This window comes from Canis aureus, chromosome 9 (genome assembly GCF_053574225.1).
Source record: "Canis aureus isolate CA01 chromosome 9, VMU_Caureus_v.1.0, whole genome shotgun sequence".
NCBI lineage: Eukaryota > Metazoa > Chordata > Mammalia > Carnivora > Canidae > Canis > Canis aureus.
The window spans coordinates 27937902-27955031 of NC_135619.1; the positions used below are offsets into that span (position 1 = coordinate 27937902).

Here is a 17130-nt window from a genome sequence, read left to right on the forward strand (position 1 = left end):
GGTGAGAAACAGCAATTTTGGTCACTTTGGGATCAAAATTAGATGCCACACAATAATTGTATGATAGCCTCAGTTAATAATTTATTCTCATTTTCCCTACACTATCAAATATTTATATTTTTACAAATAATTCCTACTTTTTTCCACTTGGATAGTTTTCATTTATCAACTGCTAATTTTCAATTAGACTCAAAATGACAGGACATTAGAAATATGCTTGCTCCTTGACATAAAAAAAAGATTTATATATACATTTGAACACATATTATGTAAATAAACTCATAAAGTTTAGGTCAAACTAATATTCAGTGGAGCTCTTACATGAGAAGGGATAGCAGTTTCCCACTGCCACCCTCACTAGTAGGAAGGAGAAGAAGAAATTCCAGGGTTATGCAGACTTGGGAAGAAGGTTAGCCTGAAGAGCAATACCCCTACATGGCATATGAGATGCAATATCAAGTAGCATTTACATGCACAGCTTAATATTAGATACACTGTTTTAAAATATACCACTTAATTTTCTACTAGATTGATGCACTGGAATATTTTTTTTCCAGAAAAAATTACTTGCTCTCTTATTTTCTAGCCCCTTACACTGTTCTAAGAACCAAATGGCCACCCTGTTATGAGGTCCAATTGCTAGAGCACCTGAGTATACTTTCTTAAGAAGAAGATAGGGAACAGGGAACCTGGGTAGCTCAGGAGTTGAGTGTCTGCCTTTGGCTCAGGGCATGATCAGAGCGCCTGGGATCTAGCTCACATCAGGCTCCCCACAGGGAATCTGCTTCTCCCTCTGCCTATGTCTCTGCCTCTCTCTGTGTGTTTCTCATGAATAAATAAATAAAATATTTTTAAAAAAGAAGATGAGGATCACTTTCCATGCACTCTCCCTCTATCCCAGGTATAAAAAAGCCACCATACATTTTTATTCTTGCTTTCTTTTATGTAACAGCTCAGCTTCCCTTCCCTAGGAACTAAGGGATAGAGAGATTAAGACTTTTGTCCATGGTCATCCAGTAAAGCAATAGCTGAACAAGAAGTGAGCCCAAGTTCCCTTACAGTTTTCAACCACATTATGCTGCTCTGCAAAATGATGAAAAAAAACAAGAGTGAAAGCACACACCTCTCTTTTCCTAAGGGCAATGCATTCATCAACCAGGCTATACATTTATAAAAATCAACATGATATTTCAAGTCATTTTTTAAGGATTTATTTATTTATTCATGAGAGACAGGCAGAGACATAGAGGGAGGAAAACAGGCTCCCCACAGGGAGCGCAATGTGGGACTCAATCCTGGATCCTGGGATCATGCCCTGAGCCAAAGGCAGATGCTCCACTGCTGAGCCACCCAGGGGTCCCTATTTCAAGTCATTTTGGATGCATAGTCCTCTGCTTCTAAGTAGTAGACACTCTAAAAAGGCTTTGAAAGTCTTTTGACTTTAAGTCCAAGAGGAAGGGCTGTGTAGGTTCAAAGCTTTCCATGGTTGCCTAGAATTGGGGAGGACTTAGTATTCCCCAGGAACTTTAAACACAACTGTCTTATCTTTTAATGAGTAGTCAGTTGGCTTCAAACTAAACAAACCCAAAATCTTGGTGGACCTAAATAACTGAGCAAGTTCTAGAGTATCACACAATGAAATTTATTTCCAGGACTTACAGACTTTTGACAGATAACATCTTTCTAGTTGGGTTGTACTTCGGAGAAATAGCTCAGGCTTTCTTAGATATGCATTCTAGAGTTATTTTTTCTTCTACACCACTATTCCTACACCTGGGATCCATGTTGTAGCAGTGTCCTTTCTTTCTTCTTTACCTATATCATGCCAATCCACTTTCAAGGCTCGACTTATGATGTATTGGCTTTTCCAGGTTTCCTCCAAATTTTAATTGCTCTCTCTTTTTTAGGCACAAACTTATAAAATTCTCACAGTCTTACTTCATTTTTTTTTTCCTATTTAGCTTTGTCTCATTTAACTTGTAAACTCTGAGTTCACAGCCCTCATACTACACAGCTGAACATGTGTCATCCACAGCAGTTATACTTTAATTTGTTGACTGAATTACCAGAACTTACCCTACATCTGCCCAGAATCTGTGCAGAATTCCCACTGGCCATAGTTTCTGAGAAGTTGCACATCTTCTTCAGATTTTTCTATTCTTCTTGGGATATTCACAGGGGCCTCCTACTCTTCAGGAGGAAATCTACCTGAGACAAGACTCAGTACACAGTTCTACTAAGAACAACCGATAGAATGCCCTGATCCTTCATCTGTGCCTATCTCTCCTTATATACCCTAGTCATACAATTAATTAGCAGGCAGGATAATCTGGTCCACAGGGACCACAGGCTCTATTTAAGAGTTCCTCATCTTTTCCTTTCAGATTTGAAAAATCTCCCAGAAGATGTCCTTCAGTCAAACAGCAAGCATTTTACTTCTTCTGTTTGACACACATGAACAAAGTTCTGATTACTGTAGAAAAAAAAAAAATGATTTGCAGGGACGCCTGGGTGGTTCAGTGGTTTAGCAACTGCCTTCAGCCTAGCGCATGATCCTGGAGTCCCAGGATCGAGTCCCACATCGGGCTCCCAGTGCATGGAGCCTGCTTCTCCCTCTGCCTGTGTCTCTGCCTCTCTCTCTGGGTCTCTCATGAATAAATTAATAAAATCTTGAAAAAAATGATTTGTTTAAAGGGCAGATACATTTTTCTAACAGAATTTTCAAGCTGACATCCTATTTTCTACTTACCTCTTTGAGATCTCAGCTGCCTATTGTGCTGTCCTTTAGGACTCTGGGAGGCCTGGCTATGAACCAACTTTTCCTCTTTCAGACAGATGTGTTTCCCTTTCCACAGAATCACTCAATTATTTTTATTCCTCCCATTCTCATCCAAAACAAGACAAAAAATATTCTACTTGTAGATATGGTAACATGTATACATGCTTGACCCCATCTGTCAACCACACAGTAATCTTTAGTATAGTTTTGAGTGGGAACAGTAAGAAACTGATATATCAGTTACATCATAATTATATCATAATTTTCAGTACCCTTGCTCCTTACCTACCAATATGTCTTTAATTAACATATTTATAGTAAATGTATAATAAACCAAAAATATGTTCCTAATATTTGAAATCCTTTTATGTGATTATAAACTTGTAGGGAATACATGATTTAGATTTCGAAATGCAAGTCATCTTCTTACTGAATTCAATCAATGGTATCAACAGAAAAGGAAATAAAGTGTTTTAAAACAAAGATTAGAGAAGGCATAGTATCTTTGAATAGTAGTAAGAAACCTTTATAAGAAGATCTTACCTGGGATCAGTTGCAAGGTGGTATAGTTAGGAAAGAAATGGAATTATACTAGTATAAAATGGAAGATAAGTGCAAGCACCAATAAGGGAGCATGAGGGACTCTATTAATAAGTTGGAGAAAAAAATATCCATCCAATGGATGTGCCTGGATTCTGGAAAAAGGTTGTGAAATTTCTTTCTGTAAAGAAATCTCAACAACTATATAGGACCACCATTTGACCGCCATATTGTACCTTAAATTAGTGGGAAGATTTAACAACATCTTAAAGTCTCTTCTCATTTACTACTTTATGATTATATAGGCCTAAAAGTTTATTAATTGGATTTGAAGATAAAAATAGGATACAGTTTTCTATGAATGCAATCATTTCTTCAGTCTGCTATAAGCAGTATATTTACATATTTACGCTGACAGTTACTGAAACAAAGAAATGAAATTTCATTTTGTGCGACTATTCAGTTAACGGCAATTACAATGAAGCTGAAAATGTTCACCCTATTCATATGTGAATTGCACTCAATATAATACTTTGTTTGTCTTTCCAAAATAACCAAAAAGGAGAGTAAGACACACTCCAATTTAACTCAGAGCTGATAGCACATACTCTTAGTTTACCGCAGCTGCCAAAGAGCAGCAGTTCCAGGACCAGGCGGGTATATCTGGCTCTTTGCCTTTGCCTTTTTGGGTTGCAAGCCTTAGCTGCAAAACTAATTCTCAAGACTCTTTCGAAAGCACCAGGACCAGGCCAGATGATGTGAATGACGAATCACCTCTACAAGTGGAAGGCAACCCAGGCCCACAGTTTCTAACACTCTCTTAAAAAGACATAAACTCCTAAGGTTCATGCTGGTAACTCTCATCTCTGTGAGTCCTACCACAACCACAGTAAAACAGTACAGTTTAAAATAATACAGAGCATTTTTTTTTCTCGAAAAGTTTGCTTGTATCCTGCTTTTCAAAAAAGACTGAAGGTGGTTCACTTTATAAAACAAAAACAAAAGTAATTCTACAGTATCAATATGAAGAGTCAGAACTAGAGACAATAAAATTAGGCCAGGAAATCAAGATTATCAAAAGTGCCTTCAATTCAATTTTGTGACATCTATTCACCAGAACTTCATCTCTAAACTTTTACTTCTGATTCTGAATTACCTGAATCCTGGTATCCTTTCCAACTTATTTTCTAGAAAATTATTCCTTAGGCTTGATGTACAACCTGCTCCATCTAAAATACTTAATAGCCTACTTAAGGACTTTACCAGGGACTTACAAGACATGAGCAAGTAATATCATATATAAAATCATCTGCCCATTTTCCATGCAAATTCTCAGTAACATGGCCAACAGAGACAACTTTGGACAAAAATAATCCTTATGAAAAAGACATCCCACTTTTCCTTGTGATGGTGGCCAAGGTGGTGACAGTATGAGTCTGTGTACGTGCAGGTGCATGTAGGAACAGTGGGGTGAGGAGTGGAAAGACAGAAAGAGCTGACTATATGTGGTACAGCTTCAATTCAATTTTTTCAATAACATTTATTAAAGTCATATCCCCCTCTCCTCCCATAGGCTGAAACTCTAAATCAGTCAAAAGCAGCATATGATAACAGGTCTCTCCAAATTCAAACTGGGCAAAAATCACAATTCAGTGCACTTGGGATAACCTTGCCATGAGGACAGCAACATCCTGGGATTGGATGTAATGGTCAACAGACATTCCAGAGCACCCTTATCCTTCTGGGTTGATCTGTCCGTTCAGATTCAACCTACAGACAGTCTGCAATACCTTCCAGATCCTTCCTATCTATCTGGCTTATTCCCTGATTCTCAATTCCACCAAGTCTTCTCTATATAGCTACTGCCTGGGATGTCATTCCTAAATTACATGATATTAATTAATATTACCGGAATTGACTGAATATAACTTGCTAGTTTGTCATAGACATATGTTTGATAAACTCACTCTATTTATTGCTTCCAGCACATCCTGGGAGCTATTTATAGAGAGGGTGCATTAACCATTTCAGGATACCTAGTCATTGGTTGATTTGGCTTCCATTAAAAATCATTCAGACTTAGACTTTAATTTTTTTTTTCATTTATAGATATGTCTTGTGCTAATGCAGTTATAATCTTTTATGAGCCTCCTTGGAAATTAAGGGCATGATGGGTCAGAAGTAAAAATACAGTATGTGGCAATGGAGCATTTTTTTTCTTTTTTTAGCAAAATAACTCAGAAGTTTATGGGAGATACAATTCTCAATATGATGCCATTATCAACAGGACCTCTAGAAAATACAGTTAGGGAGTGCCTGGGTGGCTCAGTAGGTCAGGCATCCAACTGTTGATTTTGGCTCAGGTCAGGATCTCAGGGTCATGAGATCGAGCCTCACAACCTATTGCATGTTCAGTATGAAGTTGGCATGAAATTCTCTCTCCCTCTGTCTCTCTGCTCCTCTCCCAACTCTGCTAAAGAAATAAATAAAATATTTAAAAAAAAAAAAGCAAACATAGTTAAATAGCCCAATTTATGACTATAGAATAACTTACAAAGAAAATTTTCAAAACTAGGAAAATGTTTTGGATCACTTGATTCTAGGTATTACAGTTAACTATACACATAGATGAGGTTTATTATGACCCTTGAGGCTATGTTTAATCACTTATCCTAAACCTAATACAATGGAGGTCCAACAAAATAATGCCAAAAATGTATATCTTTTGTTGTTCATTTAATGACTTTGGTTTTCAAAGTTAAAACATGACACTAAAATTCCAAGAGTATTTTCAGGAAAAAAAATGTTGAATACAAGTAACTTTCTAAAATTCAAGAAAGTCAAAACTATAACTGAAGAAAATGGATTTTAAAACCTATACAAATACAGATATCTCCAAATGACTATAACCCATCAAATCGGTTAACAGTTGTTTTAGGAAGTCCACATGAAGTTTTTGGATGCTTCTCTATTATAAAGAATTCTTTTTTTTTTTTTTTTGCAATCTTCCTTTCAGAGTGTTTTCAAACAATTTATATCACTGTAATGCCATCTCTGATATGGAGTTTTTAATAATATATAGGAAAAAAGTCAGTTTTTGAATGTCTTTTTTAAATGACCTTAGAATTATTGGTGGCATTATCCAAATGCCACACATGTGCAAATCTTAGCTATTGTGCAGTTAGTTTGCTAAGAAAATATTCCAAGATAAATGACAGTAAATTCCTAGGTCTATAGCACAAGCTTTTACACATAAGTACTGCACATAGTAGTACCAAGCTGACCGAGCACAAGAGAAAGAAGATTCACAGTAGCTCAAGACACTATAACCCATGTACTAAAACAAATATTCTCAGTTCCTAAATGCAAAAACAAACACACACAAAAACTGAATTACTAAATCACGACGTTAATTTGAAGATACAATGAAATAATTTTGCTTTGCTTATGTATAATTTTTATTTCTCCTTTAACTTGGCTACTAGAAGACAATATTAAGAAATAATACTTTATGTGTAACATGAATGAGTTTACATCTGTAAATACAGACAAAGGGATAAGGGATACAGATTTTTATGGTAGCAAGTTCCTATGTAGGTCTTTAAAGTCTCTGTTTTTAATTGCCCTGCTTTAATTATAATTGCTCAAGTAAAATGTCCAAAACACATCTATAACCTTACACTAATCTTATGTCTACATCCTTTTCATAATTCATCAATATTTTATACCTAAATTAAAAAACTGTTCTCTTCACTATAAACACTTTCCCAAACAAAATTCAAACTACTTTAGACTAAGAAAGCTCATGATTTACAAAGTCAAAGCAATGAAATTTGAAGTCCATATTGGTGATTCTCAGACTTCAGCAAGAATCACAGTCATCGCCTAAGGTAATGAACACAGACTTCCGGGTCTCACATTCAGAATTTCTAATTTAGAAAGTCTGGGAGGGGCTTAAGAATTTGCATTTCTAACAAGCCATGCTGATGCTGAAGGGTAGGGGTTCATACTGTGAGAATCTAACTTGTGCTAAGACATATTTAAAAAGTAATACATAAATATGTTCTTTCACCCACCTCCTAGCTGTGACATTTGTAACGACTAGGGATGTTGATTATTTTTCACACAAAGCCCATTCTATTCCAAGCCAGGTGCCTAATATCACATCAATATCAAAAGAAAACAGGGAAAAAAGACCATCACTTTCATCACATCCCCCTTTGTTAAGCAACAGGGTCATTATTTCAATGCAACTGTTTCCTATCTCCACTCCTAGGTCTTACCTTTTCCACTGCCCAACAGGAAACTTGCCAGGACAATAATCTGAATGACAAAAAGTGACAGGAAAATGGTACCATGCTTTTCTAATCCAGACAGTTCTAGCACGTCCTGCCCACCCCCATCTTTCTAACTTCTCATTCTCTCTCTCTCTCTCTCTCTGTCTCTCTCTCACACACACACACACACAAATACATACACACAGTTTGTAGGGGTTTTAATCCTTTTAGCTGGGATGGCCTGAACAAATGGAAGAGAAAGAAAAGACTTAGACATGGGATAAAAGGAATCCAGACTGCCTCATGCTTAAGGAATAGCTCCTGGAGAAGGCTCTATAGCCAGCATTCCTCCTTCCCTAGACTCTCAGCCACTCTCAGATGCTCAGGGACACCGGAGTCCAGCAGAAGTCAAAAGAGCACTAAATGAATTCCTTCCTTCCTCAATGCCCCACCTCCCCCTGTCAGCCATGCAGTAAGATCTGCTGGAGTCTCAACACTCTTTTCTACATCACACCACCACCACCACTACCACCATCAAGCAAGTTCTCTTTCATCTGGCAAAGAGGGGGTGGGTAGAGACAGGAAATTGAGATGTGTGTAAGTGGGAGAAAGTGAAATTTTCCTGGCCCATGCCAAAAAGGGAACTAGGAAGACAGGAAAGAGGAGTGGCAGATGGACCGCTGCTGGAGGGGCCAGAACGCCAATGCTCCAGACCCCCTCCCTACCACCCCCTCCGACTGGCTCAGCCCAGGAAGAACACAGTGGAGACAGGGAAGGTTTGGTCAGATCTTCCACATCTTTTTCCCAGAACCTACCCAGGACACACTCCACACTCCCACAGAGTTTGAGTATTCAAGGTCCCCTTGCACCCACAACCCTCTCTGCAGTAAGTTCTAGGGTCTGCAGGGAAAGCTCTGACATTTCCACAAATGCTCAGGCCCTTTGCCCCGGGGGGGAGCCATTGACCTAGCACTACTGCAGGGCTGGGGTCCAAACCCAGCAGCCATAGATACTAAAGGCAGTAGGTTGTACTTCCAGCACACATAGACCCTAGGGGAACTGTGGGAGATTCTCGGCCCGCTGTACCCTCAAGAGCCGTTCTCCTAACCTCGCTACCATACCTTTGAGATCACAAAAGTTATGTTCCCTTTGTGGCACTGGCTGCTTGTCCCACCCAGGAAAAGGCGCACATTTCAACCAGAGCCTGTGTGTGTGTGTGTGTGTGTGTGTGTATCTTTCAGTCCTGAAAGCCAAGGGTGCCAACTGCTGACAGGCAGAGGAACCTGGATCTGCTCTTGAGGACTTAAAAATCTCCCAATTAACAAGCTCGCCCTTCTCTCGGTCCTGACCTGCCCAGATCTGGGTTTTTCCAGAGAACTGAGGCTGTGTTCCTGTTGCAGCGAGCTGGTGTCCTGCCCCGGAGCCGAGACGCGCGGACTTGGCCATCCGTTCATTCATGCATTTGCTCATCCATTCACACAAACGTGTCCCTTAATTGTGTCTGGCACCGAGAATCTAGCCCGCTGTCTTCCCCTCCCCGAGTCAGTATTCATGGCAACGCTGATGCAGAACGCAACTCAACTGTCACCCCACTTCCTGGGCCGGAAAATCAAGTCATATAGGCATTCGTCAAAAAAAAAAAATAATAATAATAATAAATAATAATAATAATAATAGAAAGAAAGAAAAAAGAAAAAGAAAAGGATAAGGTGGAGAGGACGAGCAGGCGGGAGACGGAGAGGGACGGGGAGCTCACTGGGGTCACATTCGAGGCTTCCCTTCAGGGGAAACCGCGGCACCGACTCGGCGGCGACGCGAGGAGCCAAATCATTATTAAATCAAAGACTGCTGAGCTCCGGCCCCCGGCGGGGATAGATCCGGTGCCAGCCGCTCGTTCGCAGGAGCGCAACGTGGCCGGCTCGCCCCAAGTCCCGGCCCGAGCCGAGGCGCTGGGGGAGCGGCTCGCAGCCCAATCCGCAGCGCGCTCGCCGCCTCCCCGCCGCTCCGCACCCCGCCAAGGGTGCAGATCTGACCGCACGCCGGGAGGGGCCGCGGCGCGGCGCGGCGCGAGTCGTGCGTTTTCGCTCGCCAGCCTGATCGCCTAAGAAGCACAAGGTCACGATAGCGTCGCGATTCCACTCACCGTAGACTCCTTGGCCGGAGATCCCCTCCAGGAGGACTGTCAGCAGCCACACGAGACCGTACACTAAATCCATCTTCACGTGAACATGAACATATCCAGCCCGGGGGGCACGCAGCGGGACCTTCCGGAGGCCGGCGGCCGGCCGAGCGCGCCCCACTCGCGCCCGGGCCGAGCCGAGGTGCCGGGGCAGCGCTCGCCGAGGCGGAAGGCGCCGTCCGTCCGTCCTTCCCCGGCGGCGGCCGTGAGCGGAGCGCGGGAGCCCCGCACGCCCCGCACTCATGCACACACGCGCACACGCACACACACACACACACAATGCCCTGACACACACTCACACGCACGCCGCACTCACACCGGGCGCCGGGGGATGGCAGACGCCGGGGAGGCGCGGGGGGGCGTGATGGGGAGCGGCCGCGAGCCCAAGTGTTCTGGAGGGCAGCGGGCTCGAGTCTCCGCAGCGGCGGCGGCGGGCGCGGGCCGGGGGCCGGGGGCCGGGGCGCGGGCGCTGCGAGCCTGACGCGGGCAGCCGCGGAGCAGGAAGTGGCCTCGGACTCCGGGCACCGAGCAGGGGCTTCCTCGCCTCGGTTCGCCTTTACAAAGTAACTCGCGAAGGTCCCCGGAGCAGCGTCAAGCGGCGGCAGCGGCCCGCCCGCCCGCAGCCCGGAGCCCCCAGCCCCGCTGTCTTGCCTTCCCCCATTCCATCAGTTGCCATTGCAACGCCAATCCCGTTACACGATACAGGCTCGCATCGCCGAGCGGGGAGCGGAGGAAGAGGAGGAGGAGGAGGAAGAGGAGGAGTGGGGCTTGGGGACGGGGGTGGGGAGGACGGGAAGGGAGGAGGAGAGGGAGCGACGAGGAGCGGAGTGCGCGTCTGGAGCTCTCCCCGGCACCCGCCGCCGCCGCCGCCGCCGTTCTCCAAAATAGCCTCTAGCGCCCCGCCGGCCGAGGGGGGCTCCGGGCGGCCGCACCGACTCCGGGAGCCGAGAGCAGAGTCCAGGCACCGCCGCTCGCAAGAGAGGGAGAACGCCAAGCGGAGACCGGATCCGCACACGCGTCCACGCGTGCCCACCCGCACCGCGCGCGTCCTCTTCGCTTCCGCGCCGCCCCCGCCAGGTGGAGGGGTGGGGGGGGCGGGGGCGGTCGGGACGGGCGCGAGTTTGCAGGAGGGAGCCGCCGACGGGGTTCCCCGCCTGGGCTAACGTAGCGGTGGCATCCGGAGGTGGACGCGGGAGCGGCCGCGGGAGGAGGACGCCGGGCCGCGTGGCCGCCGCTCGGGCCCCAGCTGCGGCAGCGGTGCCGGGCCGGGCGGCCGAGCGCCCGGGTGGCGACGCCGGCCGGAATCCCTGGGTGTGCGCGGGGGTGCGCGCCGCGGAGGAGGAGGAGGAGGAGGAGGAGGAGGAGGGCGACGCGGAGAGCGGGCGGCCGGGCGGCCGGGCTGCCGGAGAGGGAGGCTGTGTGTGGTCACGTTGTGCGCTACGTGCCGAGAGCGCGAGCTGCCAGCCGCAGCTGGGCGACGTCAAAGCCGGGTGCGCGGCTCAGCCGCCTGCCTCCGCGCCTCGTCGGCCGCCTCCGCTCCGCCCGCGCCCCGCCTGCTCGCGGCGGCCGAGGGGCTCAGCTGTACGGACGGCGCCGAGAGGCCCCGCGAGGCCGGCGGCACCCGGCCTCCAGCCTCCCCCGCGGGGGCCCTCCCCGGCGCTGGCAGCGGCGCGGCGCGGCGCGGCGGACCCGCTCCGGTGATGAGCCTGTGCGCTCGCGCGCCGAAGGCCGTCGGCCACCCCAGGCCCGGGTAATGACAGCGCCACGCTCCCCGCGCCCAGGGTCTCCCGGGACCCGTGCTGCTCGACTAGCGCGCGGAACAGGCCACGGCACCTGCGAGGGGCTGGCTTGCTTTCCCGTTTCCGTCCCTTTAAATGGAAATGTGGGCATCGTGGCAATGAGGTGTCTCTCCTCCCTAGGGAGAAACACTGGGAGTTCAGAGCTTAGTTTATTTAATATGCAGTGGCTCCTCCTAAAGTTAGCCGCTCTGGAAATCTTTTCTCTTTTGTGAAAGACCGTCTCTCATTGGGGCAAAGCTGGCTGGCTCTGCTCTTGAGCGTTAAGAAATTCACAGTTACGAAAGGATTCAAAGATTCGAGGCATCTTTGATTTATCCTGGAGCAAGAGTAGAAATAGTTAACCAAATGTTGATAGGGAAAAACTGGGAATATGGTAGTGGTTTGTGATTTGTTCCTATGACCACAATTATTAGTGCTTCCTGCGTGCAATTCACTTTCTTGAATATGTTTTTTTCACCATTCAAGCAGCATACGGATAGGGGAGTCATTAAAATAGCTTAAAATGTGCGTTTATACATGTGAAACAAAAGCAATTGCTATGGAAAACCTGGAGCATAGTATTCATTTATCTGCTCCCATAACAAATTAGCATAACACACTGCAGTTTCCTCTCCCCTCCCCTGCTACTTCTGCTGTGGGGAGGGAACTCCAAGCACCAGAAAAATGAATAGTCCCCATTGTCTCCACCGAGGTCCTTTAACTCACTTAAGTGAAATATGTATATTATCTTTATAGGCTGCGATCTAGTGCTTACCCTCTGGATTTCCAAGATAGGAGGAATCAAGGTTGTTGAGAGGGTCTCGATGAATGCCTCACATGGTGTTGAGGACCCCTTTATGAAATGCCACTTTCGTGGATGGAATTAATTATCATTTTAGAAGTAAAACTCAACATATAGCATTTCTGAAGAGAAAAGAGGAGGAGTTCTCCCTAGTCATTTGTGTAGGAAGGGTGAGGGATAGGAATTGTCTTAAGTTTCTGAAGATCTGTCTTTTAAAAGTAAATCATTCCTGCATAGTACAACACAGCAGCTTTAAGGGACAGTAAGCCGCAACTCTCAGATGGCAGCTCACAATGCGTATTGTCGGTGAGGCACATCCAGATTTTAGCTGCTCGTGTTGTGCAAATAGTACTTCACCTGCATTTTGGCACCGTCCCTTTTGGGGGGAAGGGGACTCGTATTTATGGAATCATAGGCTCTTTGAGTGTTTGCAGGATTCTAGATTGAAATGTCTTGTTATCCCAGAATGTCAGGGTATCGCATTTACAAAGGAATCCAGACTAAGTGACTATCCCTAATGGGGATTATTTTCCTTAACCTCCCATATTAGGATCTAAGCTTCAGGAACCCAGGGCCTTTATTTTCCACGTAGTGCACATCTCTGCCTTGGGGAGGACCATAAATCCATGGAACCCTCAGGAGCTCCTGCATGAACTACTTGGAGCTTAGAGAGAGCTTAGAGAACCCGGACATTGTAGAATTTATTTCAGTTGAGCTAACAACCAGGTGTATCTGTGCTGGGCCGGGCCTAATTCTGGATATTGGACATGCAAAGGTATATAAGATGGAATTCCTTCCTTTAAGAAACTCGTAGTGGACAGGGTGGGTTGGTCAACACATGCACTTCTGCTGACACTATGAGTATTATATAAATAAACAGTCGCAGGGCATAGGGTGGCAGATTTTACATGCAGCCATTAATTGTGTAACAAGACATGAGAATAAAAATGTCACTGGATTTAATATGTTTTCGTTGTTGTTTCTATGAAAATATTGGATAGATAACTTATGGAAACAAATGGCCATTTCAACCAATCAAGGTTCTTGTTTCTTGTTTTTTTTTTCCTTCTTCTTCTTAAAATTCAACATTTTCTTTTTTACCTGCCCTGACCAACCAGGCATGATGTATACGGCCACACCTATAGCACTAGCTGTTAAAGGCCTCCAGGTGGTGAGCCTGAGCTGAGGCTTAAGGATTGGCAGGGAGATGGTTTATCAAGAAGGAGAGGAGCTCTAGAAAACACATCCAAATGCTGCAATGAAATCAAACCCAAGATGCTCTGTAGCCCAATTAGAGTAGTTTCCTATAGGAGCAGTATAAATAACTTTATGGAACACTAGCTTCTTGGATTTAGCATGTGCATATGGATGTTGCATAGAGCCCAAAGGAACCCCACATTGCATTATTGCCAGGCACCACTCAGGAGTATTCTAACAGGAGCAGCGATGAACATTTTATCATTTGTGATTACAGGGCCATGAAAATTTAGGGGCTCTCCTCTGACAACCCTAATTATCTTAATAACCTGTTTTATTGACTATGGTTTCTCTTTAATGTCTATCTCCCATCTTCCAGTATGAGTGTGACATTCCAACCTAGGTAATGAGAGGGAGGCAATGTCATGGAGGGAGTCAGGGCTTGGTACAAGATACACCCAAGGTAGTGGGACAGAAAGAGGAAAACTAGTAACTCTGGAGATACAGCTGGATAGGGCAAAGGCAGACTATCAATGGCAAATCTGCCCTTTCTTTCTAACCTAGCTTGTTCCCACAAAGTAAATACGAGGTCTTGTGTACTTTTATGGTTCCTCCCTGTTTTCCCCCCCTCTGGGTCCTTTAAATCATACATACACTATACCCTGTCCATTTTATAAAACCAAACAAGAATATAGAAGTCATCAGGTATACAGGTAATCCCTCAGAAATTGTACATCCTAACCTGTTGCCCCACACTTCCTTGTGCTTGCTTTATTCTTCTTGGCCACAGATTCCTGGTTTATATCACAGCTTGCTGGGACTATAACCCACCCTGAATCATACCTCAGGTGTCTGTGTATATGGACCCCTGGCTTAATCCTTTTATCTTGAGTCTAAATCTACTTCTGATATTTCCAAAATCAGCTAAGGCAAACTCCATTTTTCTGTGGCTCACACATGAATCTGGGACCCCAAACTTTGACTTCCTCAACTTCTGCCCAATGGACCAGTTCTCTTTAAAGCTAACCCAGGGATCCCTGGGTGGCGCAGCGGTTTGGCGCCTGCCTTTGGCCCAGGGCGCGATCCTGGAGACCCGGGATCGAATCCCACATCGGGCTCCCGGTGCATGGAGCCTGCTTCTCCCTCTGCCTGTGTCTCTGCCTCTCTCTCTGTGTGACTATCATAAATAAATAAAAAAATTAAAAAAATAAATAAAGCTAACCCAGATTATAACAGGGTCTGATTAAACCCTAAAATGGAACCATTTTTGTAGGGTATAGAATTTTCTATCCTAATAAGTTTTCTCTAGCCAAATACCTGTCCACCTAGTTTCATTTCCTCCTACTTAGTAATAGCTTCGCAACACATAAGCTTAGAAAAAAAAAAAACCTAAGCAGCGTCACCTAGAATTGACTGTTTCAGATGTCAGTGAGACATGATTTACTATCAGAGAGACAAAGCATAGCATTGCCGATGTAGTCAACTCTAGGAGGCAGGCCAGAGACACTTGTTCATAAACAGCAGAATTCAGAGGGTGGTGTTAAGTATGAGACAAGGATTTCATTTTGGGAAACAGGATTGTCCCTCAACAGGGCTTTAGTGAGAACAAAAAGTGGAATGAGAAAGGCAACTGCTAAATTAGAAATAAAGACGCACATCAAATCCCCATTGTATGGACTGAGAGAAGTCAAGGAGAGATATATGGCTTGAGGAAGTAGCAAAATACCCAAAGGATAATCACTAGAGGTAGCAAATCCAGGGTCTAAGTAAAAACGGAGGTACCCAGGAAAGGCTGATTTGAGAGGATGCCAAGGTAATTTGTTACCAGATGATGGGGCTAAGGTCTCAGATACATTGTGGCTGCAAGTGAGGAGTACCTGACAAACTCAGGAAAGTAGAGGCAGAGGCAGAAAACATGAGGCAAGGGTCTTTAGAGTCTTGCTATTCTATCTTCAGCTTAAAAGCAGCAAATCTCTGAGAGTTGGTAAAGAAAATTCTCTCTCATATAGCCTCTTTCTTTAAGACATACAGGCTAGTCTGTAGTTCTAGACCTCCAGGATTTTGTGAACTGCTCATGTTTTCTATAGTTTGTATCTTGAACTCATAATTATTTTTTAAAAAGCCTACCCTCCTATACCATAGCCTTGACAATTTTAGTAGCCCTGCCCTAGATCTATTCTTATTCTGGCACGTCTCCCTTGATTCTGACACTATTTCAGGAACAGAAAAGATGTAGATTTGTTCCAGAGTAGAAGATGTTCAGTTCAGGGCAGTGTCACATAGTAGGTAAATGTCTGAGATTTGACATCAGACTAGACTGCCTTGGGCTTGTATCTCTGACGTCAGTTTGACCTTGACATTTTCCTTATTTCATAAAACAAAATGAGCAAGAGCTTATTGAGAGTTTTAATTAAAGTAATACACATAGGATACATAGCACCTGGCACATAGTGCTCAAATAATACAGTATTTCTCTTAATATTTTTGTTGATAATATGTGTTGGTTGTTAGAGAGCATCACTAGTATATGGGGCCAGTAACTTGAATCTCTGCCATTTTGAGGTTAGCTAACAGCTCAGAACCTTCAGTTTCATAAGTATGATTAAGTGTTTTTCTCTAAAAAGCATCATGTCACTTGCTTGCATTCAAAGTTCCTCTGTCCCATTTCTGTCCAGTCACATTGAATTCTGAAGTCTTTCTACAATTTATCTGTAGTGGTTTGGCATTTCGGTACTTAGGAATAGCTTGATATCTTCGGAAAACTTGAAAATTTGCGAGTACAATTCTACTTCAAGATTATTTTTGAAAGTACCACATGGATGTCTCTTTGGAAAACTCCACAGTTTAAATATTAACACAGAGAACTTTCTTCTTATCATTTTTCTTGGTTTACAATCTTTTAAAAACATATTTGGTATGAAGTAATGCTTACACTTCTAGGTTCCCAGTAGACTAGAATAAAGATCAACATCAAAGTTGGATTAGCAATTTTGTGGTGAAATATAAAAAGCCTCACTGTTTCTGACAAGGAAGTGATTTGATTAAGCTATAGATAGGATAAAAAGGACTAAAAGGGAGTTGAACTAAAACTATCCCCATGATTCTATATTTGGAGCAATTTATAGATGTACAGGTAATAGGAAATAAAGGAAAGGAAATTTGGGTCATTATCAGGTAGTAGGTTCAAAATTTGGATTCACAACACCAATACAATCAATACAATATAATATGCCATAACATCACATAAATTTTAAACCTTGTAATTAAACACGACCTGTTAACAAGCTGCCCATATCAGCTAGTATTTGGAAAAACCCAAGGAAGCACAGTCTTTTCCTGGTTTAAAATTTAGCACGTTTTGGGGCACCTGGGTGGCTCAATCAGTTGGCTGTCTGACTCTTAATTTCAGCTTAGGTCATGATTTCAGGGTCATGGGATCATGCCAGGTTCTGCACTGAGCATGAAGCCTGCTTGGGATTCTCTTGCTCCCTCTCCCTCTGCACTCCCCCTTCCCCTACTAACACATACACACTCTCTCTTAAAAAAAAATAATAATAATACCTTTTATCTAAGTACCT

General features: G+C 44.1%; 1 protein-coding gene across 3 annotated transcripts in view; it reads right to left on the reverse strand.

Annotated features, from left to right (window-relative positions):
* MDGA2 (MAM domain containing glycosylphosphatidylinositol anchor 2) overlaps positions 1-10033 on the reverse strand; it is a 786794-nt gene extending 776761 nt beyond the window's left edge. For all 3 annotated transcript variants that reach the window (XR_013386160.1, XR_013386159.1, XM_077909189.1), the window contains exon 1: positions 9740-10033. Coding sequence is in view for 1 of the 3 variants with exons in the window: in XM_077909189.1 (XP_077765315.1) it covers positions 9740-10019 (280 nt within the window). In the remaining 2 variants the exon portion in view is untranslated. The remainder of the gene's footprint in view (positions 1-9739) is intronic.
* Between the last annotated feature and the right edge of the window lie 7097 nt (positions 10034-17130).